Raw genomic sequence first — 25,939 nt, forward strand, 5'->3', positions numbered from 1 at the left:
ATCGTTCGCAAATGAAAAGAGAAACACTTGATTTATGCTTTAAATGTTGTATATTTCAATTCATTACAAAATATATGCGTTGTGCTCTTATGGTCTCTTATGTTAAAATTATCGTAGGTACACGTGTTGTTGGAGCGTTTACAATTTACTTTAGTTATTGCATTTATGGTGGTGCGTTTCTACTATCTATATTGTATTGCAAATGAATCTCCATGCTGAAAAATTATATCCTAAATTGCGAGTAATGGAACATGAAAATGTGATAAAATGAGATCGCTGGTGTATCGATAACTATATGAAGTGCAGCTGCACTTTTGTCCCCTAAATTTTACAAATGTAAATGAATGTGATGTACTAAATTATTTTGCACTTTGTCGCGACGTTTAATCGAGAATTTAATTATTAGCTTAATGCGTCTAGCTTTGATTTACAGAGATCACTAATTTCTAAGGCAATGAGTGGATGAATAATGCTGGCAATAATCGTTGAATATGGTAACAAGTATAAAAAATATTTGTATGCAAAAAAGACAAGGAAAACCGGCAAAAAACAGATTATTATTTTGCCGAGGTATCTCTTTTATACTGTGAATTATCAGTGCTCTACTATACATATTTAATGTGTATTTGCAATAAACTTATGAACTAAAGTATGTTAAGCCAAAATAGAGTTCGAGAAAAGAGAATAATGAAGCAAAACGCTTTTAAAATTATGCACGGAGTTATCGTCGACAGTAGTATATCGATGATCCTATATAATACAAAGTAAAAAATATATAATATTTTTATACGATAATCTATACAATCGTTTTGCAAATTTGTTGGACGGATATCAACCTTAACGACTAAGTGGATGGAAATAGAATGACTTCGGTGAAATCATGATGGCGAAACAACGTTGGATGGCAGTTCAAGACATCGTGTAAAAAGTCACCATTGTTATTGAAAGGCGTTGATGTTATAATGTTAAATAAAACATGTACGGTACTCGCATTCGCATCCTTTTGGAAAGTATTTGCACTACAAGGCTAGCATTTCATGCTAGATTATAATTACAGTCATCCAATTCGACTATATTATATGTATATATGTACATTACATACATAACTTGATCATTCTCGTGTGTCTTTGTTTATCGTTAAACCTTAACAAAGTGTACAAAAAAAAAATATAAAAAAGCTTAATTAACATGGGAAAGATATTATTGTTTTCGCGTTTCTACTGCGAAGAAAACTACAACTGGACAGCCAACAAAATGGTAATCATTCATTGTCTCGTTACTTTAAAAAAAAAGAGTTGTACTTTATAACTTAATTGCTGGATTCATAGCTCAGTTGCAATTTGTCATAAGGTTCGTACTTTTATCATTTATTTCGCTTTTTCTTATCGACCTAGCTACTTGTTTCGTTAAAAAAAAAGTAAAAAATCAGACAGCATATACTGAGAAAAAAGACAATTTTCGCAAAGGCACTCTTCATCTCCATCTAAAACAAAGGCAGTGTAAGAGCACTTGTAGATAAAAAGTTTCTCATTAAAACTTCTCAGCAGACAATACAAAGTATAAACTCCGCACTCGAAAAGAACAACAATGGAATGTCAATCGAAAAAAAAAACTTTACATCCCGTCTCAAACCGCAGTCTGAGGCACACCTTGTACTAGATGCGTCTTGCTCTTGCTCTTGGGCAAGCTGGACTGACTGGCAGCCCGGTTCATCGCTCGTGGTTGACCGTTTGGCGAACTGGTGACAAAGCCCTCGTTTCGCGCGTCCTTGAGCGAAGCATTTGAATTGCTACGCAGCGATGGCGTAGAGCTAAACTTACGGTTCTGAGCCAAACGCTCCTGAAGCTTGATGTCGTGCTGACTGGGATGCTGATGGTGGTTGATGTTGCGAGGATTGCGGGCGCGAACAGGTGGCGTGTCACGATACTCGTACATGTTCTCCTTGGAGGCGCGAGTTAGATTGTCGATTCCCTCGGACTGCTCATCGTCTCGTACCATCAGGATATCTCCGCTATAGTAGTGGTCTGACTGTCTGTTGAGGGAGACAATTTATTATTAGCGAAGTTAGACTTTACAGAATATTCAGCGATTGAACTAATAATAAAACTAAAACCATGAATTATTTTTACATCGAATAAATTAAGCGTTCGTATTTACAAATGCTAGTGCAATGTGCCTAAAATTGATAAAAAGCATTAGTGACTTGATTTAATAAACGTGAAATAACAAAACGGCAGGACATTTTGCGATGTTTTGTTCATTATAGTGTATGTAACAATAAAAGTGCTGTACTTTTTTCTCAATCAAAACGGATGTTTACCTGCATATTCTCTTGCAGCGTCCGATTTACTGAGTGGAAAGCAAGAAGTAATGAATTTTAAACACTGTTAGTAACGAAGCGATTGCGATGTAAGTATACTGAATGAATGAACTTTGATTATCTAATCATGTATGTAATATTATATAATTCTACTCAATTGTCATCTATTTGTTAAATAGAAACCAGAACCTTTGTTCACGTGCACTACCAATCCCCTTGGCTTCTGAGTCAAGCGTAGTCACATGGATTTGGTTCTGTTTACCTTTTGCTTACCTTTTGGCGTTACGCCAAAGCATACAACACACCGCCGACATGACAATCAACAGCAGGCAGGCTGTTGACATGGACCAAAAAGCGATCTGCAGAGGTTGCGCCGGCTCCCACCAATACTGAAAAGATATTTCGAGTCAGGAAAAATCCATAACTTGACTTTGATTTGAAAAATAAAAAAATAGAGTAAAACTCACTTCTGTAACTGGTGGGTAAGTGGGTACTAGTCGGCCGATGACCGTTGGTAAGTACTGCGACCAAAATGCACTCTCAGTTTGTCGGTAGTTTATTAATATAGAGCTGTTGTACGTCGTGTTTATGTTCAAATATTTTAGCTGACCAAATTTAGCAACATCAAAGTGCAATCCCAAGATCTGAGAAGGGGTTGGATTTCTGGAATATGAATTTCATGCGTTATATCGATGATGCAAGACAACAACATTAATTTCAACTACTGTATTCCGTTAACATACCCAAAGTGTGCAAAGTTAGAATAAGCTTTCATGAAGAAATGACTCATATTTCGATCGTTGTCTGTCCACATATCTCTTCTTAGCCTTAATTTTTCAGGGAAAAATTCGACATCCATAAACGGAGCTCCTGTTAGCAACATGTGCTCCAAATCGTGCGGAACTCGTCTCCAGAAAGGCAAATTAAATGCTTCAATCGTTGTATTCAGTACGTACAAGAAAACAGGTACATTTCGTTCGACCAACATTTTCGCAATTTTGTCGTGGGGAGCGACGTAGTGGAAATCGGACAGCAACTAGGCAAACGTAATCAAATTTTGACTCGTTTATTATTTTTTTCTGATAAATAACCAAGATATTCACTGATACTCACATTGATGTATTGCTCTCGGATATGCGTCACATTGTTTGGATCTGGCCAGTAAGTATACATGTACTTAATCGCTTCGTAGACACCCCAGGGATTCAAAGTGTAATTGTAGCGTAGAACAAGTTCCCAAATTTTTTGATCAAACATTTCAGGTGTCATGATAAAGTCATTTCTAGCTAAAGTCGCATTATTATCTGAAAAATAGAAAATTTTATTTAATTATGTGGCCTTTTTAAATGGGTCATCGACAATGATACTATACATACACAGAATGAAAGACGCTTCTTGAGTAGTAACTCCAGCCATGTACATTATGTCATGCCTGTATTTTCGTGTTTTAATACTTTCTTCGGGCTCTTCCGAGAAGAAGTGCCAGTCGGATGCACTCCAGGAATCGTAATAATCTCTTGGTACTGTAAAATTCACATCGTAGACGGGAGCCCAAGGGAACATGCCGACGTGCGGCTGGAACTCAGCATTTCCCAACTCATAAATACTACGACCATCTTTCAAACATTGCACGAGTTTCCAACTACTTTCGATACTGCAGCCGAGCATCTGCGCGTACACTCTAGATGTATTCTGAGCTCGATACTTGTCGACAATTACAGCCCAATCTGCTAAAGCAGAGCCCGATTGAGCTATCACCTTTGAGACCATGTCTCGGGTTCTGGAAATTGGAAAAGGTAATGCATCTTCTTTTTCTACTAAATTGAATTGAATCGTAGTTAATATAGAGATGATAGAAGCTTACCTTGGTGCAACCATCAACAAGCCAGCACTAGCTGCTCCAGCTCCAGGTCCAAATAGTGTAATTTTCTCTGGGTCACCATTGAAGAATCTGATGTTGTCATATACCCATCTCAGAGCCATTGCTTGATCAAGAATTCCGTAGTTTCCAGGACTGTTTTCATCTCCTGTGCTCAAAAAGCCTGTGAAATCGTAAATGAAAAATGTCAGATGCGTTCTCAACAGTTCACTTGATTGAAATTACAGTAAACCACTGAATTATCTCACCAAGGGCTCCAAGACGATAATTAATGGAAACAACTGTTACATTGTAAAAGCCAGCTAATATGTGTGCTGGGAAAAGGTTGCTTGCTCCATGTACAAATTCTCCTCCATGAATGTAGAACATAACAGGATACCCTCTTGCCAAGCCAGATTCCACCTAAAATGAAATTCAGTTTTTCTCATCAAACTGCTGTGTACTTTTATAAGATACATATATAGAATCAGAAGACTCTTGCGACTACTCACATTAGGGCTAAAAATATTAAGATACAAACAATCCTCGTCAATGTCGCGTATTCCCTTTGTTGCACCGGTGTACTGACTTGGCTGTGGACAGGCTGGACCCCAATCCACGGCTTGCATGAGGTTCCAACCTCTGAAAATCGAATATTTGCTAGAAATCTCGCGACAAATCATTTCGCACTTTGAGTCATTTTGTCTTACTTGTGTATTCTAGGTGGTTTGAATCTGCCTTCTTTAATTGGTGGCATTGCGTAAGGTATACCAAGAAACACATTGACAGTTGCAGTGACTCTCTCGACAGGAAGACTCCAAGGTCTGTGCCTGGCTTCTGGGTGATCATAAAGGTGCACTTTGAAACCCTGAACATTTCCATAATGAGTTGTGACAAAAACATCTCGTTCAAGGTTCTTGGAATCGGGACGTTCCCTGCCCTGCAAATCTGGCCTCCAGCCACCCAGTATTCCTGGCAGGGGTATTCTCTCGGTTACCTGAAAATATTATTAGATATATTATTAAAAATACGAGCATAAAGCATTTAACAAATGTCATTAAAAATATAAGCATGATGCTTTAACTCTTCACAAAAATCGCAACAGTAATACTGCTATGAATGAGTGGCATGAATGAGTAACACCTGGCTTACTATGCTCAGTGATAGTAAACTGATAGTACTACACAGGTTGTGCAATGTTGGACAGGATGTGATTATGACATTCCAAGGCTTCATCCTAGCATGAAATGAATGACTTGAACAAGCCAGCCACGATGATAATATGCAAATCAAACACAACATGTATAGCTATTAATTAATATTTTTCAATGTTAAATGTGAAAATATAAGAATAATCCTCTCTTTGACAAGATATTGCCTAAGCATCAGTTAATAAAATCATTTAGCATGTTCCCTCATGACTGTACACTGTGCTTTTAAAGTAAACAAAGAAACTAGGAGGGATGCACTAATGAGCATCAATTATACTCATTGGCTAGATTTACCACACTCTAAGAAATTGAATCTAACCGCACTCGTCTGCTCGCAGCAACAACAAACCGCGTTCGTTCAAAAAGAATCTCGCATCGCAATAGCTCGCGCGTAAACAACGATCTATATTCCCACAGGTGCGTGGGCGGGATCATTGACCCAGTAAGAGATCGGTATAACCAACGAGCTCGGCCTTATCAGCCAAGAGAAATAAAACGCACACGCTGCAGCAGAGCCACTGTTACTTTCGTTCATCTATACATCGGCGCGAGAATCCAACGCCCTGTATACGATAGTACACACATATAACTATTGCGAAACAGCCGTAAACAAGCGCGCGCCCACACTCAAACAGAAAGAGTACGATACAGGCTTCGCACTCACGTCGTAGTGAAATCGGTCCTCGGGTGCACGGGTCGGTCCCCTGTTGTAGTAGGGGTCCAGGTAGCTCGGCTGATAGCCGTACCTCCTGTCCTTGTAGAAGTAGGTCTTGTAGCCGGGCTCGCTGTGCGGCTGGTCCCCGTATCCTCCTCTGGGATTGTAGTACGAGCTGCCGGAGGCGTAACGGCTGCGCTGCTGCGGATTCTGAGCGTCTTGGGAGCTGGTGCCCGCGATGCAGGCGAAGAAGAGGACGATGCCCAGGAGATGGCTCACCAGGTGGAAGGCGTGTGCCGCGGCGGCCATCTTGCCGCGCAGCGAGTGTGTGTGACTCCGCTATACTGACTGCACGACGCCCTGCGCTGCAACGCGCGTAAACGTTGTAGTAGCTGCGGCCTCCTGCGAGAGAGAATGGAATATATCAGGTGTGCAGTGTTTGAGAGAAAGAGAGAGTGCCGAGGCCGCGCGCTGCTGCCACCATCGCCGCGAGCGTGTGTGTGTTCGTGTTTTGTTGCGCGCGGTAAGGAGGTGATCGGTCGGTATATACGTAGGCGGTAAGGTCGCGGCGGACGGTACTCGCACCTATGTTTTATTACCTGATGCAGTGACGAGTCTGCAGGTATGTGTCAGTTTTGTTTTTATAGTTGTTTTTCTGGATAAGTCATTTGCTATAAGATATATTGCACGTTCATGCGAGGATTATTAGAAGCAAGTATCGCATGTATGAATCTTTATCATATTTTTTTTTGAAGATTTAGTCGTTAGAGTTCCTTATCCGTTATTTCGGATCACGTGGCAAAATTCATACTCGTTCCACGTCAAAAACGCCGAGCTACTGGTAATCTTACGCGCGCAAAGACAAAACCGCAGAGAGAGAGAGAGTCAGGAAATTAATAAACGAAGCTTTCCGGCTCTCTCTCTCTCTCTCTCTCTCTCTCTCTCTCTCTCTCTCTCTCTCTCTCTCTCACTTGATGCACGTATCCACTTTCGCAGCCTCCCAACGTATATCCACATACACTCGTTGTAGCGGAGCAACGTACATTAAAATCCGCTTTTATAGACGCGTAAGTATACGGCCTGCTTTTGCAAGCTTTCAGCCGCTGCAGCACATAACACTGCGCTCGCGCAAAGGGAACGAGAAAGAGAGAGAGAGAGAGAGAGAGAGAGAGAGAGGGCCGGCACCACAGCCTTTTTTCTGCATCAGACTAACGGTGCGCGGCTCCTCTTTCTCGCTCTTCTTTGTACTTTGCGCCTGTGTGTATATGTAGGTACATTTGCGAAAGTCGTATAATGTAAAGAGAGGGAGAGAGGCGCGTGCTTTCGTTTAATTTCATTTTTTCGCTCCCTTTTGCGGGTTTTCGCTTTTGTCCGTTATTGAGTTTTATTGCCACGCGACGATTAGTCGGGATTTGCAAGCTGTTTATTATTATTTTTTTTTTTTTATAAGCCACCTCGCGATTAAACATAAAGCGCCGGTGTAAATCTTGAAAACGCTCGCCCCGAGTAATCAACGAGATTAAAAGCCCGGAGAATATTTCACGCGGGAAAAAACTGTCGCCGCATTGTTAACCGAAAGCCGAAAAGCTCTTCCGCTGGAGACGCAGGTCGTATATAATTTAATTAAACTGATAATTTCAGCCAGATATGCTATAGACACAGAACTATAAAAACGTGCCCCTTTCGCTATACTGTACACTGAGAGACATTTATTAGGGCTTAATTTTTTCCGAGACGCGAGTGCGAGGAGGTTCTCACAACGGCTCTAATTGCTCGCTCGCGAGACTCGTAATGCCCTGGTTAACGCCCGCTGACTGCTACACCGGAATGTCGGTTTATGTATTGTGATTTTTTGGAACGTTGCTTTTTAGGTCAGCTTATCTGCTGTTGATTTAGCAGAGAATTTTTTCGAAACTGTTATAATAGAGTTAGAGTCGTCTATGTCAATGCAGAGAATAAATCGTTACTTAGAATCGCGCTAATTATTGAAGGAAGTGTACATTCGAGAAACCGTGAATCAACGTCCCGGATAAGCGGAAGCGGTGAATCAGCCTGTCAACTTAACGGCGAGTCGATTCCATTTGCAAAATCCTGTACCTATACACTGCATTCCCTTCTTAAAAAATCCTAAACAAAACCGAAACCTCGACATAATCTCATCCCTCGAATCTCGCGTTATCACACACACACACACATAAACCCAAACTTACGCCTCAGCTCTTCATCCTCTCCTGCTTGACTTTCACTCTCCTCTTTCTCTCTAAACCAAAAGAAAAAATAATTCTATACTACGGAAGAAGCCCCACACGCGCGAGCCGCTAAACTAACAATATTCCCGAGCGACTGTCCCGAACGAAACTGAAAAGCCAACTTGCAGTCACGTACAGCACACGCTCCGTTCAACAGGAGGTTACACGGCATATACTCATATATACACCGCGCATGTGAGTCAGTAGCGAACGGCTGGCGCTTATTGGCCGCCCACTCGCGCGCGCTGTCTCCTATATATAATACACAGCTCGAGATGCACGCTTACTTAGTTTAGTGTGTAATGCACAGCCGATCCAGAGAGAGAGAGAGAGCTCATTGTCCGAAGCGCGCGCGTGTCGTCCCATTGTTTTGGGACATAATGCCGCGCGGAGGAGCTTTTGTACGCGCGCGTGTGGTCGGCGGATATCGAGAGTATGCGTCTCACGAGCTGATGAGATGCGCGACGTCGTGTTTGTTTTTTTTTTTATTTTTCAAAAAATCGACGCAGGAAGCACAAGTATACCTTTGTTCGGGGAGAGAAAAAATTAGAGAGAGGGCATTCCGAGCTTACGGTATTGTAGCCAATAATGCCAACAGCTGACTGTACTTATATAAACCGCTAATAACCGCACAGTGGCTACAGAGAGCTGCAGAGCGGTCTTTTTTTCCTGCAGTTTCGAAATCGGAATCGTATAGCTATATATATAGGTATAAGCTTTATCCGTCGTTATCCGGCTGGGGAGATTAGATAGAGCGATAAGAGTCGTCGCGAGCACGTGTGCGCCGCTCGATAATCGATCGCTTTTATGCACTGCACCGATAGGTGTTCGACGTGGTTTCAGAGCGGTGAAAGTTCAGCTAGACGATTGTTGCATATGGAATAAGATCGTTTTTAAATCTCGCGATTTCTGAAATTGCCTTCTCGAACGGAAAAAAGATTCCCTGCACAGAACCTCGTCAATTCCGCAAAGCCAGCCCACTCTTACACAGACGAGAAAGCAGCTTTAATCCGGCATAATTGGTCGATTTATTTTAATTTCTCAGCTCGCATCCTCCTCCCCGTAAAGCAGCGAGTCTCGCTCGGCGTTCCCACTTCCATACACAGCCCCTTATTACATCTCACACAATGCACTCGTCGAATACGTCTTGCGGACGAAGAGCGTCGACGGCGTCATGCTTCGCGACGCTTCTACAAGCGTAATAATAAGTCGTTTAATGCAGCCGTCTACTGCCTATTATGAGCGAACGAGGCGAAAAGCCGCGACGGCCCTGATGGCGAAGTTTGCTTTAATCTCTTTTCAAAATTTCCCGCGCTTTCTTGAAAATCAAGCAGAAATCATAAATATTTTTACTCTTACTCGCGTGCAATCACCATAATAAGCCGAGCGCCTCGGATCAAGGACCCCGAAAAAAAGCCCGTTCTCTCAGCTCGTCGCGCTCCGAAAAAAAGCAAAAACATATACGAGCAACGCACACCGCTGCACTTCTCTGCATCAGGACGAGATGCACATACCTATAGGATATACGCCGTAGCAGAGCGCAGGTACAAGGCCCCGACGGTGATGCCTATCTTTCTCTCTCTCTCTCTCTCGGCCGCCGAAAAAAGGAAGAATACGAACCGGCAGATGCCGGGGCCCGTGGTCGGAACGAATTGGCCGGCTGTCTCTGTGTATGCGTGTGTGTGTGTGTGTGTGTGTGTGCGAGTATAACGAGGAGAAGGGGAGGTGGGGGTGAACTCGCTGCACGCGCTTTCGGCAGAGAGAAAGAGAGAGAGAGAGAGGAGAGGTAACAGCGGGTCCCACTTTTGAGATTTCACTTGTGCGCGGCTGCTGCAGCTATAAGCGCGACGCGATCCTTTTGGCCACGCGTGCAAGATGCTACGCTTTTCGAGGATTTTTCGGGGAGAGATTTTCCGAGAGTGAGATTTTTTTTTTTTTGCTGAAAGGCTCGCTTTTGGGTTAATGAATGGTTAATAAAAAGCGCGATTGCCGTAAATTGCAGGGAAATTCCATTCTCGCAACCCGATATTCCGCACTGTAAATTCGAACAAAACCATCCCGATAGCCCAAAAAAAAAAAAAAAAAAAAAAAAAATACAACCAATCAATCACTTCACATCCTAATCACATCCAAAGGCTCATAATAATAATAATAATAATAAGCCAGCAGCTCCTCTCAAAAAGCCAAGCCGCCGCAGCCGTGGAAAAAGCATCAGAAACAGCTGTATACTGGCGCGCGCGGCGGTGGGGGGTGCAGAGAGCCGAGCGAGCATCGGCGGCACACTTGTTCCAAGTCGTTCCCCCGCTCATTCGCTCACGCGTTGCCGGCGAGGCAACATCGTTCGCTCTCTCGGCCCTTAAACAATTCGCGAATGTCTCTCGGTACAAGCAATTGACTCTCGCCGGAAAAAAAAATCTCTCCTCGAGCACTTCTCCCCTCGCGATCTTGAAGTAAAAAGGCATCAACCTGGATCCCATAAGGTCAGCGAGAAGACCGGCCAGCAGCAGCACGCCCAAGATGACGACGACCACGGCTACGGTCACGGCGGCGAGTCTCACCCGGGACGTCGACTCGCACATCGTCACGCTTCTGAGTAAGCTCTCGGCACTGCGGGAGCACAACCAGCAGCGCGAGCAGCAGCACGACGAGCACAAGCAGCCGATGTCAATCGAGGCCAGGAGTCTGGAGCTCTGGAGGTCCGTCGCCGTCGAGTGTTTCGCCACCTTCCTCTTCGCCTTCGTCGTCGCCGGGGCTGCTATAGCGTCGTCTGTATCCGGAAGCGGACTGAACGTGCTGGCAACTGCTATAGCAAGTGGATTCGCCATCGCGGCTGTGCAGCTCATCTTCGGACCCGTCAGCGGTGAGACATTATTTTTCATTTTATCTCTCGACTAAACGGAGATTGTTTTAAAGGACGCGCGGCTCTCGTTACTTTGTGGCGTCGTTTACGGTCCCGCACACAGAGACGCTCGATTGGCTCGTTAACCGCGCGCTCGGGAATGCACGTATTCAGCGGCAGATAATATACTGTACACACGCTCGAGTATAAAAGACGTTCGGAGAAACGTCTCTCGGGAGATGCGGCTTTATTATTCTGTGCCTATACCGTTAGACTCTCTCTTTATATATTTTTTTTTTCTATTCTATCCTCGATCCTTTTGTAGCGCATACGAGCGATTCCAGGACCTCCGTATGCTAATTCGCATTGTTCTCCGTCATAGAGGCGCGCACCTGAATCCGGAAAAAAATCGATAAAATTAAACCCCCGTTTAAAGTTCCGCGAGAGATTCGTCCCCTTCTGTAAATCGAGAAAACAGCCATATAACGTGAGCGATGAACTCGACAGGTGGGCACGTGAACCCGGCAGTCTCGGTGTCGTTCGCCCTGTCGCGGAAGGTGTCACCCCTCAGGGCTGGACTGTACGTCGCGGCCCAGTGCGGCGGTGGAATCGCCGGCGCGGCTATGCTCTATGGGTGAGTACCACTTTTGTCTGCCGTTATATACGAGTGAATGTTATAATGAGTGACTGCGTTGGCTGCATTCATGGAGCTCGATTTTTAATTCAAAGTTCGAGCGCATTCACGCGAGATCCTAATGGATTTTCAATCTATCTCTCTCGACCCACGTAAAAGCGGAGTTTCTTAAACAGCCGATAATAGCTCGCCCTATTCACATTTCACTCTGAAATACGCAGCCGAGCGATCGAACGCTGCTCCCTATTGTTTTCCATATTCCGCCGTATAATATGCCGGCGTTTATTGTCCGCGTATAATCGGGACCTGAATTTAAGCTGTATTGCAAAAATCGACCGCTATCCAGCAGCCGGTGTACATATACCCGGAAGCTCGAGTTTCTCTTCTTACGAGCGGCGCAAGAACGTCGCGTTGCGCAACTGTCTCTGTATGAAATTTCGCGAAAACGAGTGCATACGGCTATATTGTCCGATCCTTAGAGGGGCTCTAAAAAACAAAGAATCACAATGCGAGATACCATTACCGCGCGGCTTTTTCAATTTACCAGCTGGCCGAAAACCACACGCTCATAATATATAACGCAAGTATATCTCGAGAGAGAGAGAGAGAGAGAGAGAGAAGAAAATCCTCGCCTCCTCGTCGAAGACACGCGCGCTCGGTTTTGAATTTCAAGAGGACCTCGAGAGCAGCTGCATCGAGGGCCTTATCTCGCCCGAGGCCCAGAGCGCGCGAGGTAGGAAAATAAAAGGAGCCGACGCGCGGCACGTGCCTCTCTTTCTCTCTCTCGTCCGCGATAATTCGGCGCGTGTAGGTAGAATCGAGAAAAACAAATAAAGGAGAGAAAGCGCGTGCCGGCTGCAACTGTCAGCACAGCCTGTAAATTCTCTCTATATACGCGAAGAATCGACGACCTATCGGATTGTAACGCATCGCTTTTCCGGAAAACCGAAAATCGGCATATGCCTTATAACTCCGGTGCTCCGGCAGCGAGAGGCACGCGGCTGCATAATTGCTCTCCGAAGAAAGAGAGAAACAGGCGGAGAGAAGGAACACCTGCCGGTCGCGCGCGCGCGCTCGGCAGCTGCCGCAGATGTTCCGTCGTCGTGGACCGCTGGCGCGCGCCGATGAAAAAGGAAGCGGCAGAGAAGAAGAAGGATCTTTCGGGCCTTTTTTTTTCTTCTTCTTCTCCCGATGCTGCGGAGGAGGAGGGGCGGTAAAGAGAGTAGTGGCCCACGGCAGCGACGAGGACACGCGTCCGCGTATTATGACGCGTGTGCGCAGATGCTACTGCTCTCGGCCGATTATCATCTCCTTTCGGAGGAGGATCGTTGGATCTTCTCACAGCTGCCGCGCGCTTCAAGAGCGAGTGCATTTCGGATTGAGGCGAAAATATATCGGAATATATATATATATCGAAGTTTATTAGCCTCTGCGGTGCGCGCACCAGATGAGCCCACAAAGAGGTAACAAGTGCGCGATATGTACCGAAATAATAATCGAACAATGCGCCGGTTAACCGACCTCGCCCTTCTCTCGGGGTTTTTTTTTTATTCTCAATGGCGAGAAAAAAGATAGATGCGAAGTGGGGTGCAGCAGCAGTAGTGGCGACTCTCTAGGGGGGGAGGGGGGATATTATACCGCGTGTACATGGGCGGGAGATGATCCGGTCTGGTGTCGCGACGATTATTATACTCGCGTTCGATTTTCGGTCTTAACTTTTTTAAGAAACTGTAGTGTACTATACAGAGCTTGAGAAATCGAGTTCAAGCGTGACACGTGACATCGCGTCCCCGAAAATAAAAACCCTCAGCGCGCGCTACTTCCTCCGAGGTAAAAAAGAGCCCTCTCTATAATACACACTCGGAAAGAAGAGAGAGAGAGAGAGAGAAAAAAAAAATCGGCTCTCCCGAGGGACTCGAATCCTCCAACACATGCAGACGGTGCATCTGTTGGATCACGACGCGGCGCTCGGGGTGTGAGTCGCGCGCTAGCGTCCCCGGGATAAATAAAAACAGGGCCGATAAATCGAGAGAAGTGTATATGTCGCAATGGGGAGTGTATAGTATACGACGCTGTCCAACTATCCGTGGAAAATTTACACGAGTATGTACACCCGATACAGGGGGGGGGGGAGATCGATGATTTCGCTGATCGTCGTCGGCTCCGAGAAAGCTAAGGCTCAATCTCCGCTGCGGCAGCTATAGACACCCCCGCACACATAGCGGCGAAAAAGGTGCATCGTGTAGCCATACAGGAAGGAAGGTGCACACGTGTGCTTATATTATAGTATATACGCGCAGGGCATATCCGGTGCGGTGCCACGCGCTCTCTCCAGGCGCTCCGGGGGTAGTCTGGGCTACGTCACGAGGCACACCTGCTTCCTCACAGCTGTTTCCGTGTATATATAGATCCCCAAAGGCAGACAGAGTTGGTGCGCTGCAGACCCCTCCTGTGACGACATTGAAAATCGTCGTGCTGATTTTTCGTGCGCCGCGATGCGCGGGGGTGCTGTGTTTTGGGAGAAAGTTTTACCGTTTTTTGTGTTTTCGCTCTCGAGGAATAAACAGAGTCTAAGATACACTTGTATAATGTTGGAGAAAACGTTTCAATCTCCAGCTCCGAAGGAGCACTTCCAACAAATACTCGGATAACAATGATTACGGCTGAATGGCGCGGGAGAAAGGCTCGGAGAGGGTAAATAGCCGGCGTTTTACTTTCCTCTACTCTTCCTCTCCGGGCTTTCAATTTTTCCATCCTATTCTGTACAAAGCAGCAGACTTCTATATAACTATATATATATATATATATATATATATATATATATATATATATATATATATATATATATATATATATATATATATATATATATATATATATATATATATATATATATATATATATATATATATATATATATATATATATATATATATATATATATATATATCGGTAGAGAACTCGAATCTTCTCTTTTGCTCTGCGACAATTTTTTCGAACTTTCGCATCCTACTTACGTTGGAGAAAAAAAGGTGAAATTTAAACGCCTCGCGAGAACGGCGCAATTGGGCTTTTTGCGTGAATTTTTCTCTCTCCCGAGCGCCAAAGCCCCCGATACACACGAGACCTCAAGCCGTGGGCTTTGGTCCGATTCCCGGAAGAGAGCCGCATCGATTACTAGGACTCCGTTAAACTCACGATTTTCGAGCTACGTGGAGGAGAGAAAAGGAAAAGCCGAAAATTCCGGGCCTTCTCCGCCTACCGTTCGCTGATGCGGAGGACAAGGAAAAACGGTTAGGTCGAGGCGAATTCGTGTGCGGTTCGGGGAGAAAGCTATGGACGGATCGGTACACAAAGGAGAGGATGTTTGCTCGGGGGCTTTGGGAAAACGAAATCATTGCGGATTTGTTATTGTTTTTGACCCGTGATTTTCGCACAAGGTCGCGCGAAAAATAGCTCACGCGAGCAAACCTCATCCGTCACGCTTAATCCCAAAACGAGCGAAAAGTCCCATAAATAAGCAGATCAAGAACTCGCACGTACTTCCCGAAAAAATAACTAAGCATCACCAGACGTCCTCGCAACAGCCATATCCACACTCCGACAAAAGGCCAGGTGTCTCAGGTATCCCGTCTACCTGGCTCTCATTCATCTTTCCGCTTCTTCGAGCCTCAGTTCGATTTACGCCCCGGCACGATTTTTCCGAAAGTCCATTTCACACCGTGAGTTTCCTCTTCTCTCCGCTCAGTCAATGGAATTAATTAACCGAATAGCTGCGCGAGTATACTCGCAAAAATTATCCTGACAATAACTCCAGAGGTTCTACCCTCATAAATATCGCTTACACCGAGCTTCGCGTCCTCACTTCCCACGAAGCTGTGCGTGTACGAAAATAAATCCCAGCCCGCATCACGTGACTTCGAAAAACGTCTGCCGGGAGACGTAACGAGGTTTACTTACACTCGGCGGTGCAGTCGAGAACAAGGGCCTTTTACATATGTGCGACGACGTTTGTTGTACTCAGCGGCGTTTATAACGAGGGTTGCTCTCGTTAGGAGTCTTGGATTTTCGTTTTCCCCGCCCGCTAATTGCTCGTATATAAACGAATCTAATCTAGTGTGTAGTGTACTCGAAAAGAGGTATAAATGTAAAAATAACACGCGCCGCATCTGTCGAAGAAAGAAAGAAGGAAAGTATAGAAGAGGACAGGATGACAGATTGAGAAACAAAAACACAGCCGGTATAGCAAAGCGACGGGCCTAAGAAAGGATGATCGCGCCGGGCGAAGAAGCTCGAGATTCCAGAACAGATGTTCCTTTCCGCGGTAATTGCCGGGGATTAGGATTTCGTTTTTTCGTTTCGCCAACACCTGTCGCCCTTCGAGATTCTATACCTTATGCAAAGCTCACTGTATGGACTGCATATAAATTTCAGATATCAACAAAATCCAATCCTCGTGTGTAGGCTGTATACACATGTGTGCGCAGCGATTAACGCGTCGAAGGCTCTCCCCTACGCGAGACCGTCGTCTTATCCTACTCGGGCTCGTCTTTTCCCTCCTCGAGTCTATATGCGTGTACACACGCAGCGGAACATCTGTCGATGCACACACGCGGTTGAGCGAAGGAGTTTCGTACAAGACGCTGTTAACAAGCACATTGAACAGTCGAAAGTAATAATTCTACGAAAAGCGAATCGCGCGGGAAATTTGAATTTCGAGCTCGAAAAGTTTATAACAGAGATAGAATCTGGATAAAAAGCGCGGCAGGAGCGATACGTAGAAACTATAACGCAAGGTCCTTTGTGAGGGCGAGCGAAGAAGAAGAAGAAGAAGAAGAAGAAGGGCGTCTTTTGTGCAACATGTGGCAGCCACGTGTTATGTATACGTCCCCCCCCCCCCCTCAGATATGCACACACGCACAGAGTCGGCTCTCGTTGGGTCACAGCCGCCCGTAGTTTCAGCTGCCGGTCCTCCGTCTTCTTTAGGGTCAATGGAATTTCTCATCCTGCGGGCGACCTTTTGGAAGCGAAGAAAAAATCGATGCATCAAGGGGCAGGAGGATCGGGATCTATGCGTTTGTATCGGAAGGAGTTTCCGGCGCTTTGTGCTTCTCTTCTATCGTCGTACGTCTGAGCTGCGTATCCTCGTATAAAGTGTGTCAGGAGCTCGTAATATATATATATTGAAACGAATGCGCGGAGACGCGTATGCGGGCGATACACTACTGCGCCGAGTGTGATTGGACTCAATTGGGCGTCGTCGAAACTCATCAGCGAGTTATTAATGCCCAAGGCGAAACGAAAATCGAGATCCGTGTCCTTAAATAAACTTCCTCAGGCTCTTGAGAATTCTAACGTAACAATGCGTATATGCCACCCAAGCGTCGAGTCGCGGAGGATTTACGATGCTTTTTCTCGATTTCCCTCACAAAAGCTTCTGCTGCTGCATCCATGTATCTCTTCGCAACCGTCCATTCTTCTGACTGCGGCGGGTCCAAGACTTTTCTTTCTCATATAATTCCGTCGATGGAATAGCTGCCCGGGTCGAAATACTCTTGGCTCGAAGAGCCGTCGAGAGTCGAGCCAAAAAAGCTGCGCTTGGCTCGGGATTTTACACTCGGACTGTTTTTGTTGTTCTCGCCATATATTTATTACGATCGATCAATCGAAAACGCGTATCCCTCGACACGTGCGGCGGTCACTCGAACAGGCGCGTTTTCAAAGGCAAAATTAATTTCATACCGTCGCGGCTCGTGTAGCGGAGAACGCGCACAATGAGCCCGAGAGAGAGAGAGAGAGAGAGAGAGAGCGAGAGCTCATTTGTCCCTTTCGAGCTGGACACGCGGATATTAATTTGCTCCGTTCCCCTTTATGCCGCATATAGCGCGTGAGAAGACTGGACTCGACGCGTCATCGCTTTAATTCGCCGGCTTTTTAGCAAACTCAATTTTCGATAAAATACAAACGGTTCTGCTTACAACGGATTAAATTTAAACGATGGTTAGATTCGATCTAGAGTATATAAAAGAACTCGGATCCGCAAAGCCATATCTCTCTCTCTCTCTCGCTCTCTGCGGTAGACACACGCGATTGCGGAGGGTGCGCGTATATAGGGTATCAATAGCTCGTTAAACGCAGCCCCGATCCGCATTCACTCGCCGCAATAGCCCAGCCACTTGAGTGCTCGAAATTTATTTAAAGCGCGACGACCCTTCCTCCATATACACGAGATCGAGGGGGTCGGGACATACTCTCTCTCTCTCTCTCTCTTTCTCACCCCCTTGTGTGCACTTGTTGTTTTCGTGTAGCCCGGCTTTGTGCCTGCGGATGTCGCAAAAAAATTCAAAGCCCCCTCTACACTATATACACGCACGTTTTAACTCGCTGCACGCGGGGCTTGACTGCAGCCGCGCGCTCTGTGTGTAATTGTTCGGGCGTATGTTGGGGTGGAGTATATAGTTTAATTTGTTTATTTTACACGGGATTTGCGGCTTTTTTCCGCGAGTCGTTGATTGTGTATGAGAGTTTGAAAAAAAAAAAAAAAAAAACAATCAGGCAAACTTGCGAGGCTTCTCGGCTCGATTATACACGTACCATTAAGCAACTCTTCTCTGGCTCCGATTTCTTTCTCGCGCGCGCGCGCGCACTTGCATTTCTCCAGGGGCCTTTCGTCCCACGCTATAATACGAACTTGGAACCATAAGCGCGTGTCTCCAGCGCGTATGAATGACTTCGATTGAGTAGACTTTTTTTGCGCTTCGTATCTCTATGTGGGAAATCCCGTGGCGCCGGCTCCCAGATTTTCGGAAAGCCGATTATCCTCGCTCCTTTTAAACGCGCGGGAATAAGTTGTTGCGTATAACCCCGAGCCCAATGCAGCGGCTGATCCGATCAATTGGCGCTCTCAATTTGCATGAGCGCTCTTTTTCACGCCGGAGAGATTAAGCCCACAGTACAGGTGCTGTCGTGTATATAATACACGCATATCGAAGGGGAGAAGTGCGATAGTCATCGCCGGATCGACACGATGATCGTTTGATGTTTCACTCGCTGGAATATATGTGTCCAGCCTGCGGCAGTGTATATCCTCGTAATTGCGTTTCAAGTCAAGATATACCGGCGTATCAAAGACGGCCGCTCGAGGGTTGGTCGAATTAATTAGTGCGATTGCGCCGGAGCCTTATGCACATTACTCGCGTATACACTCACGAATTTTCATCGACATCTGGGCCGTATATATAAACCATCGAATCGCGCACTTGTCACCATAAAGCACACATTTCCCCGTATATATAGCATACCTACGTTAAAACTGCTCCGAAAGTCTCCTGCACAGGAGGAGAGAACGAAAACATTAGATTGTATATATCGGAGACTTGCTCGAGGGTGAGATGATACTCTCTGCGCTTTTTTCCGATGGGAAAAATCATCGTATTTCACGCGCGCGCTCGCATAAAATTTCGCCCTCGGCGAAACTGGCGCCCATATGTGCCGTATGTGTGCAGCGCTCGACGTGTATATATGGTAATGCGAGACGACACTTTTTGCCCCCGGATGTGCTGCCGCGTATTATAGATATTGGGGTGAGTGTCCGTGTGTGTATATTACACGCGCGAGTGCGAGAGAGAGAGAGAGAGAGAGAGAGAGAGAGAGAGAGAGAGAGAGAGAGAGAGAGAGAGAGAGAGAATTGACTCGTATATACGTACGCGAGCGTTTAATCGATTTTGTCATATTGGCTTATTGGAAAGTCGAGATTAATGAATTTCTGATGCGTCAAGTGCGTCGCACTCGTGTGCATGAAATAAATTGAATTTTCAACGCCGCATATAAATATATAATATTAACATTTTCATCTTCCTTCTGTTGCAGAGTCGCCAATTCGCCGCAGACCCTGATGATCTCCCCGGGACGTCTGAGCGAACAGGCGCTGCTGAAGCTGCTCGTCGAGCTGTCCCTCTCGGTCCTCGTGGTTCTCGCTCACTTCGCCAGCGAGTCGCCCAAGACTCTGCCGTCGACCGTCTCGGCCAAACCCGCCTGCGTTCTCGCAGCCGCCTACACCGCCGCTACTCTGGTTTCGGTAAGCGGAGTTAGTATTCGTCTTTTTTTTTTTTATTTTTTTCTTCTCTCTACAGACGCGTCCTTCATTCCCACGCTTTGATCGATGCTCCCTTTCGGATGTATTTTTTTTTTTTTAGACACGGCTTTCTCCTCTCGCGAGCAATAAATATCTCGAGAAAAGCTTCCTACGCGCGAGTCTGCATAATACACCGGCACTTTCCTCGCGCTCCTTATTCCCTTTACGACTCTCCTGATGATACACGCTATAACATCCCGAGAGCGAGAGCCCAAGTGAAAGAGAGCACCTGTGAGGGTCCAGCGAGGGCCACCTGGCTCACACAATGCTCCGTGAATGAGAGAGAGAGAGAGGAAAAAAAAATCGCACAAAACGCCTGCATTTAGAGCATCAAAAGCACATCCTGCCTCTCCTATAGCCACCGCCGTCGTTTCCTCCCTGCGCGCAGAAGGCCGTACGCGCGGCACTTGAGAATTTGTATACGTATCGCGAAGGTGTATGGGGGGGGGGGGAAGGAAAATTGTAGGTGTCGCGCTAGATGGGGTGGAATTAAACATACGATGTAGTTGCTGGAAGGCTGAAATTTAAATAACTCTTCTCCTTTGTGTTACAGAGCCCCTTCCTGAACCCGGCGCGAGCCTTGGGCCCGGCCTTCGTGATGAACAAGTGGGACAACCACTGGGTCTACTGGATCGGCCCGATCGCCGGTGGCGCCATCGCTGCGGTGCTTCACGAGTACGTGCTCAGCAACAACCGTCGCTCGCGGGATAACCGTGATCTCGACGACGGCGAGAGCTCGTCCATGCGGTCGGACGACGAGACCTACGACGATCTCGACAAGGGCGCCCCCAAGTTTCCCGGAGCCTACGCCACCTACCGGCCGGTCGCCGGTGCTGCCTCCATCTACGGGCCACCTCCGAGCGCCCTGGAACGCGTCGAGTCCATCTACGGCGGCACCAAGTCCCTCTACTGCAAGAGTCCGCCGCTGACCCGGGCTAACCTCAACAGGTCTCAGAGCGTCTACGCCAAGTCCACGTCCGGTACGCGCGACGGTCTGATCCTTCCCAAACCCGGACCTCTGGTGCCAGCTCAGAGCCTGTACCCCATCAGACTCAACGCCGTCAGCTCTCAGGCCCCGGGACGCGAACTCATGCCCAGTGGTAGTCAGCAGCAGCAGCAACAACAGCAACAGCAGACGCAGCAACAACCCCAGAGCAATGGCCAGCCCTCGACTACTCAGAACCACAACAGCACCAACCAGAACATGCAGAACCAACTGCAGCAGTGCACTCAGAACATCTACGGTATTCGGGGTATCACCACGAGTCTGAGCACCCGCGACGGTATCTACGGCCATCTGGGTAGTCGCGAGAACGGTACCATCACCACTGGCGGCGGTGGCGCCTCCAACATCTACGGCAGGGCCCCGGCACCTCCACCATCCAACCACGGACCCCCTGGCCAACAGCAGCAACAACAACAACAACAGCAACAGCAGGGCCAGATTCAGAGTCCCCCCACCCGTGAGAACGGTCAGGGACCTAGTATACCACCCCACCAGGACGAGGCCAGACGCTCTGAGCCACCAAGACCCGAGAGCATGTACGGTCACGTGAGACGCGGAGATGACTCAGCCTACAGTACCTACCAGAGCTCGTCACGGAGCACCTACGGCAAGGCCCCGGGACCCCCACCACCATCCGGCTGGCGTCCATCGCCCGTCAACGTACCCCCGCAGGGCAACTTCACCAGACACTCGCCCAACCCACCCCAGTACTGATGACTGGCAGCCGGGGTCAGCGAGAGCTTATCCGCTGACAACGTGCTGAGCAAGACTGGCAGTAGTCAATGGAGAAAGCCTGCGGTTGGCTGTCCCCTGCACCAGCGGGACCCGCAGTGCCTTCTGCACGCATGAGAGCTGATGGATGGATCGTCCGGCCAAGGTGGCTGTTGAGACGCGTCCCGAGAGGATAATATGGAAAGCTGGAGGCTGTGACGATGTTGATGTGGTCATCAGCATCATGCAGCCGGGCGCCTGGCCCTGCATTATGCTCGTAGGAGGATTTTTTGTAATATAGAGTCTGTATTGTCAATTACGTAAAGAGCGTTTTTTAAAGCCGATTTTTTTGTATTAGCGGAAAATTTCTTGACACTTTGCACTTGCAAGATGCGAGAATGGGGCAACAATAACCAGTGAAAATATTTTTTAGAGAGCTGATGTGTTGTGTAAAAATTAATTGAATTGTTTAGGAAAGCGTTGGTTAATTTTTCACACAGTACGCATGAAAGCTAGAATGAATGTTGAAGCGCCGATAGAACAATCTTTCGAAGTAGCATTGGTAACAAATTATAATGACAGTATTTATGTTTAAAGGGCTCGGAAAACTTGAGAAAAGAACGACATGACGTTCGAGATACAACGATCTCATTTTACGCATTTGCACAATCATATTCATCATTCAACGAATGGTGTTTTTGTTAAAATTGAACGAATGGAGTATGATTATATGACTCGTTTATAGCGATTTGTACAGTTACATGATATAAGTCTTTTATTGTTAAAGTTAGAAAAATCGTTTTCTCTTTAAAACTTCTTGCCATGACTTGTATACACTTTCAGCTGAAGACTGCGCGCCGTTTAACCAAAGTCTGATGTATACTTGTAAGCAAACAAACATCTCGTATTCTTATCGACAATACTGTAGTTCTGGTAGAATCTCATTTGTCATTCACAGTACTTGCTAGAAATTGTGATTCTCGTCATTCTGGATTTTATATGTCATTTTAACTACATCACTGCCAATTCTCACAATTTCAAATAGCGTTTAAATCTACCGTATAATTACATGTAAGTATACGTATATACACTTATGTATATACTTATATATACACACACACACACACACACACACACATATATATATATATATATATATATATATATATATATATATATATATGGCGGAAAACGATAATTGTTAGTCAATACCTATTATAATTATAAGAGTTAGGATATAGCAAAATAGAAAAAGACTAAAGAGTTAGGGACTTGTAAATACTATACACGTATAAATACTTTCTGTATTTATTATTTTATAATTTTTAGTAATCTCGATAGTTTGTAATCGTTCAAGCGTTGCATGTTTATGTACATGCAGATAGTAAATGACAATAAAAAAGTTACAAATATGTACCCAAATCTGCTTGATTTATTCGAAAACCCCCGAATAAACCTATCGACTCAGTCTCTGCGGCAGTTATAATCACAAATTCACAAGAGGTCAAGAGTGCGGGTGCTGTGTGGCGCTTCAGTATCGTTCCGATCGAGGTCCCGATCATATCGATGAACGAATACACCGGTTATACTTTGCAAACACAACGAGGCTGTGGTAGCTGTGATCGAATGAATATCAAGTAATTTTCATTTAAAGTTTAAACTTACTCATATGCGGTTGCCGTAATGGCGAACGAAGTGAAGACCGGTACAATATTTGAACTGGATTTTGAATCCGAACTGCGTCTCGATAAAAACAAAACCTTAATAGTTGTAGTATGTGTTTACACTGTTTCAAAATCTTCAAATTTATAGACTAAAGAAAATTTATTCGATTCTAAAATATATTTTCTTCTTTCCAGTTGAAACAAGGAACAGCCGAAGTGTTTGGTGCGGAATTGACGATAGGGCTGAAGTACGAGTTTACGCGCGGAGGCGCCGTGTTTACCTGGAAAGGCTGCACTCTCGAGGTATTTGGACAATCGAACGAATCTTACGTTTTCAAAGCGACTGAACCAATGCTCATGTACTTGAATTGTCATATGATGCTGGAAGAGATGCGACGAGTTGCAGAAAACAATGAAAAAAGAGGACCTATTCTGATGGTTGCTGGACCCTCTAATTCCGGAAGATCTACTCTGTGCAGAATTTTGCTGAATTACGCAGTGAGATTAGGCAGAAAACCAGTGTTTGTCAATTTGGATGTTGGACAGGGACACATTGGAATACCTGGAACTATCGGAGCCTTGCTAGTCGGAAGGCCATCCAACGTCATACATGGCTTCAGCCAAGAAGCACCTTTGGTATTCCACTTTGGATACTTAGCCCCTGATTCAAACTGGGATCTGTACAACCAACTGGTCTCGAGTTTATCCGAAGCTTGCATCAAACGGTTGGAAGCAAACAGAAAAATCAACAAGGCTTCCGGCATCATCATCAACACATGTGGATCAATCGAAGATGAAGGTTACGAAAGTGTATTGCGCGCTGCACGGGCTTTCGAAGTCGACGCAATCCTAGCACTGGATGATAGACTCTTCAGTAAACTGTCCAGAGACTTGCCTAAAGTTTCGAAAATTTTACGTCTACGCAAGAGTGGAGGCGTCGTCGTGAGAACTCCGGCACAAAGGACCAAAGAAGTCGAGGAGTCGGTGACGGAATATTTCTACGGCGCGAGAACGTCTTGGATCTCAAGAGACGAGTTTTACAAGTTGAGAACGCTACCACTCTACCCGCACAGCTTCGAAGTGAAATGGAGCGAACTTAAAATTTACAAATTCGTATGCATCGACAGTCCACCCTTGTCGTGCCTGCCTTATGGAACGACGATCAAAAAAAAATCGATGATTCTGGGTTCGATCAATCCGGGACCTGACATATTACACCACATATTCTCGGTATCGTTCGTCGATTCTCCGGAAGACGATATCATGCAGGCAAACGTCGCCGGATTCGTTTGCGTGACGAGCGTCGATGTGGAGCATCAGACGATCACGATCCTGAGTCCACAACCTGGGCTGCTGCCGAACATCGTTTTACTTCAGAGCGAAATTATATTTGTGGACACGGTGCATGGGTATTGACGATCGATCTACTGCGTGTAGCATGAACATTTTACGATTGACTATTGATTTTTTTATATGAATAGTAATAAAACCGATTTTTATGCAAACCCCTTAAACTTCAAAATCGCTACGCGGCAGCCACCTACAATCATCGTCGCGAAACCTCCAGCTGCCGGTAACGTAAAATCAAATCTGCTTATACCGATAGAGCATCGCGCCACAGACCTTCTCGAATCGCGAGGGCACTTTCAATTTCGCCTCATCCTCCCGCACCTCCGCCTCCTCGATCGCTCCACTTTTTCACTTCTCATTCGGCTTTCTTTCTCCGAAAAAAGCCAAAATAAAAACACAAGCCTCGAAGAAAACAAAGCCGCCTATACTCGACGTCGCATTTCGGCTAAATGCGGGGCCCTTACTAGTCGTCGACGGAATAAATTGTTCGCGAGAACGCTACGATAAAAAGCGGCGATAGTAGAGCTATTTAGCGTGCGACGACTTGCCCAAAATATACATTGGAAAACAGCTGATGACGCAATCAGAGGCTTGCGTACGTTCAACTGCATTATGCGCTCGAATTAGTGCAATTGATATATACGCGGCACAGCGTATAACGTGTACGATGTTTACATTCTTCTAACGCACATGAGTTATCGATAAGGTTCAAATTTAGGGGATACTCGAATTAATTAAAATTCAAGCAAAGCGGAAAAACTGCAGGTGCATTGCACCGCGGCCGAAATCTCGTAGATATGCGCACCATCAAAACAAAACACGAATAAAAATAACAAAACTCGATACCTAGAACTCGTCATCCTCTCTCCATCCATCCCTTCCGCACGCATGAAAAGCCACGACTCTTCGCCCTTTGTGCCCTTCCAACAACAATCAAGAGTTCCGCAAAGATCACCTCCCTCCGCCCTCCAAACTCACGTGCTCGTATGTTCGCTGTATATGTATATAACTATACTTACTCTTTTAGACGACTCACATGTTCCTCCAGCTATAAGGCGCGCTATATACCTACAGCCGGAAATCCGCCGGTCGTCCCTTTCTTTCTCTCTCCTCCACGTATACGAGACATGTTACATATCCACCGCAGCCACACAACACAAACCAGTGTACTCGCGGCGCACGCATCGTCCCGTCCTTCTCTCGCGCATACACATATATATACATATACATACATATATACGTGTAACTCTCGCTTCGGTGATAGCGCGCGCGCCAGCGCTCGCGGGAGCGAAAAAACAACGACGACGA

General features: G+C 45.9%; 3 protein-coding genes across 9 annotated transcripts; 2 read left to right on the plus strand and 1 right to left on the minus strand.

Annotated features, from left to right (window-relative positions):
* Positions 1-31: 31 nt before the first annotated feature.
* Positions 32-25,669, minus strand: LOC100120557 (gliotactin). Of its 5 annotated transcripts, none has more exons than XM_001604140.6 (12): positions 8,255-8,404; positions 6,054-6,446; positions 4,889-5,175; positions 4,691-4,820; positions 4,448-4,601; positions 4,185-4,362; positions 3,697-4,100; positions 3,434-3,624; positions 3,064-3,356; positions 2,788-2,983; positions 2,594-2,709; positions 32-2,032 (listed from the first exon to the last, which is right to left on the minus strand). In XM_001604140.6, the coding sequence occupies exons 2-12, from the start codon at positions 6,351-6,353 to the stop codon at positions 1,627-1,629; spliced, it is 2,655 nt and encodes an 884-aa protein (XP_001604190.2). In that variant the 5' UTR covers positions 6,354-6,446; positions 8,255-8,404; the 3' UTR covers positions 32-1,626. The 5 variants fall into 5 exon arrangements, 4 of the variants coding, with proteins under 4 accessions (XP_001604190.2, XP_032456716.1, XP_008207003.1 ...); XM_032600825.1 differs by lacking the exon at positions 8,255-8,404 and adding an exon at positions 2,321-2,349 and having other exon boundaries at positions 6,054-6,493; XM_008208781.4 differs by lacking the exon at positions 8,255-8,404 and adding an exon at positions 25,651-25,669 and having other exon boundaries at positions 39-2,032.
* On the plus strand, positions 8,397-22,791 carry LOC100120534 (neurogenic protein big brain). Of its 2 annotated transcripts, none has more exons than XM_031930999.2 (4): positions 8,397-11,153; positions 11,640-11,766; positions 19,636-19,852; positions 20,454-22,791. In XM_031930999.2, exons 1-4 carry the CDS (start codon positions 10,811-10,813, stop codon positions 21,618-21,620), a joined length of 1,854 nt encoding a protein of 617 aa, XP_031786859.1. In that variant the 5' UTR covers positions 8,397-10,810; the 3' UTR covers positions 21,621-22,791. The 2 variants fall into 2 exon arrangements, with proteins under 2 accessions (XP_031786859.1, XP_016841019.2); XM_016985530.3 differs by having other exon boundaries at positions 19,636-19,843.
* LOC100120508 (protein CLP1 homolog) lies at positions 23,107-24,786 on the plus strand. Of its 2 annotated transcripts, none has more exons than XM_031931000.1 (2): positions 23,107-23,254; positions 23,477-24,786. In XM_031931000.1, exon 2 carries the CDS (start codon positions 23,633-23,635, stop codon positions 24,695-24,697), a length of 1,065 nt encoding a protein of 354 aa, XP_031786860.1. In that variant the 5' UTR covers positions 23,107-23,254; positions 23,477-23,632; the 3' UTR covers positions 24,698-24,786. The 2 variants fall into 2 exon arrangements, with proteins under 2 accessions (XP_031786860.1, XP_001604145.1); XM_001604095.6 differs by having other exon boundaries at positions 23,140-23,390.
* Positions 25,670-25,939: the final 270 nt, after the last annotated feature.

This window comes from Nasonia vitripennis, chromosome 5, assembly GCF_009193385.2.
Source record: "Nasonia vitripennis strain AsymCx chromosome 5, Nvit_psr_1.1, whole genome shotgun sequence".
NCBI classification, from domain to species: domain Eukaryota; kingdom Metazoa; phylum Arthropoda; class Insecta; order Hymenoptera; family Pteromalidae; genus Nasonia; species Nasonia vitripennis.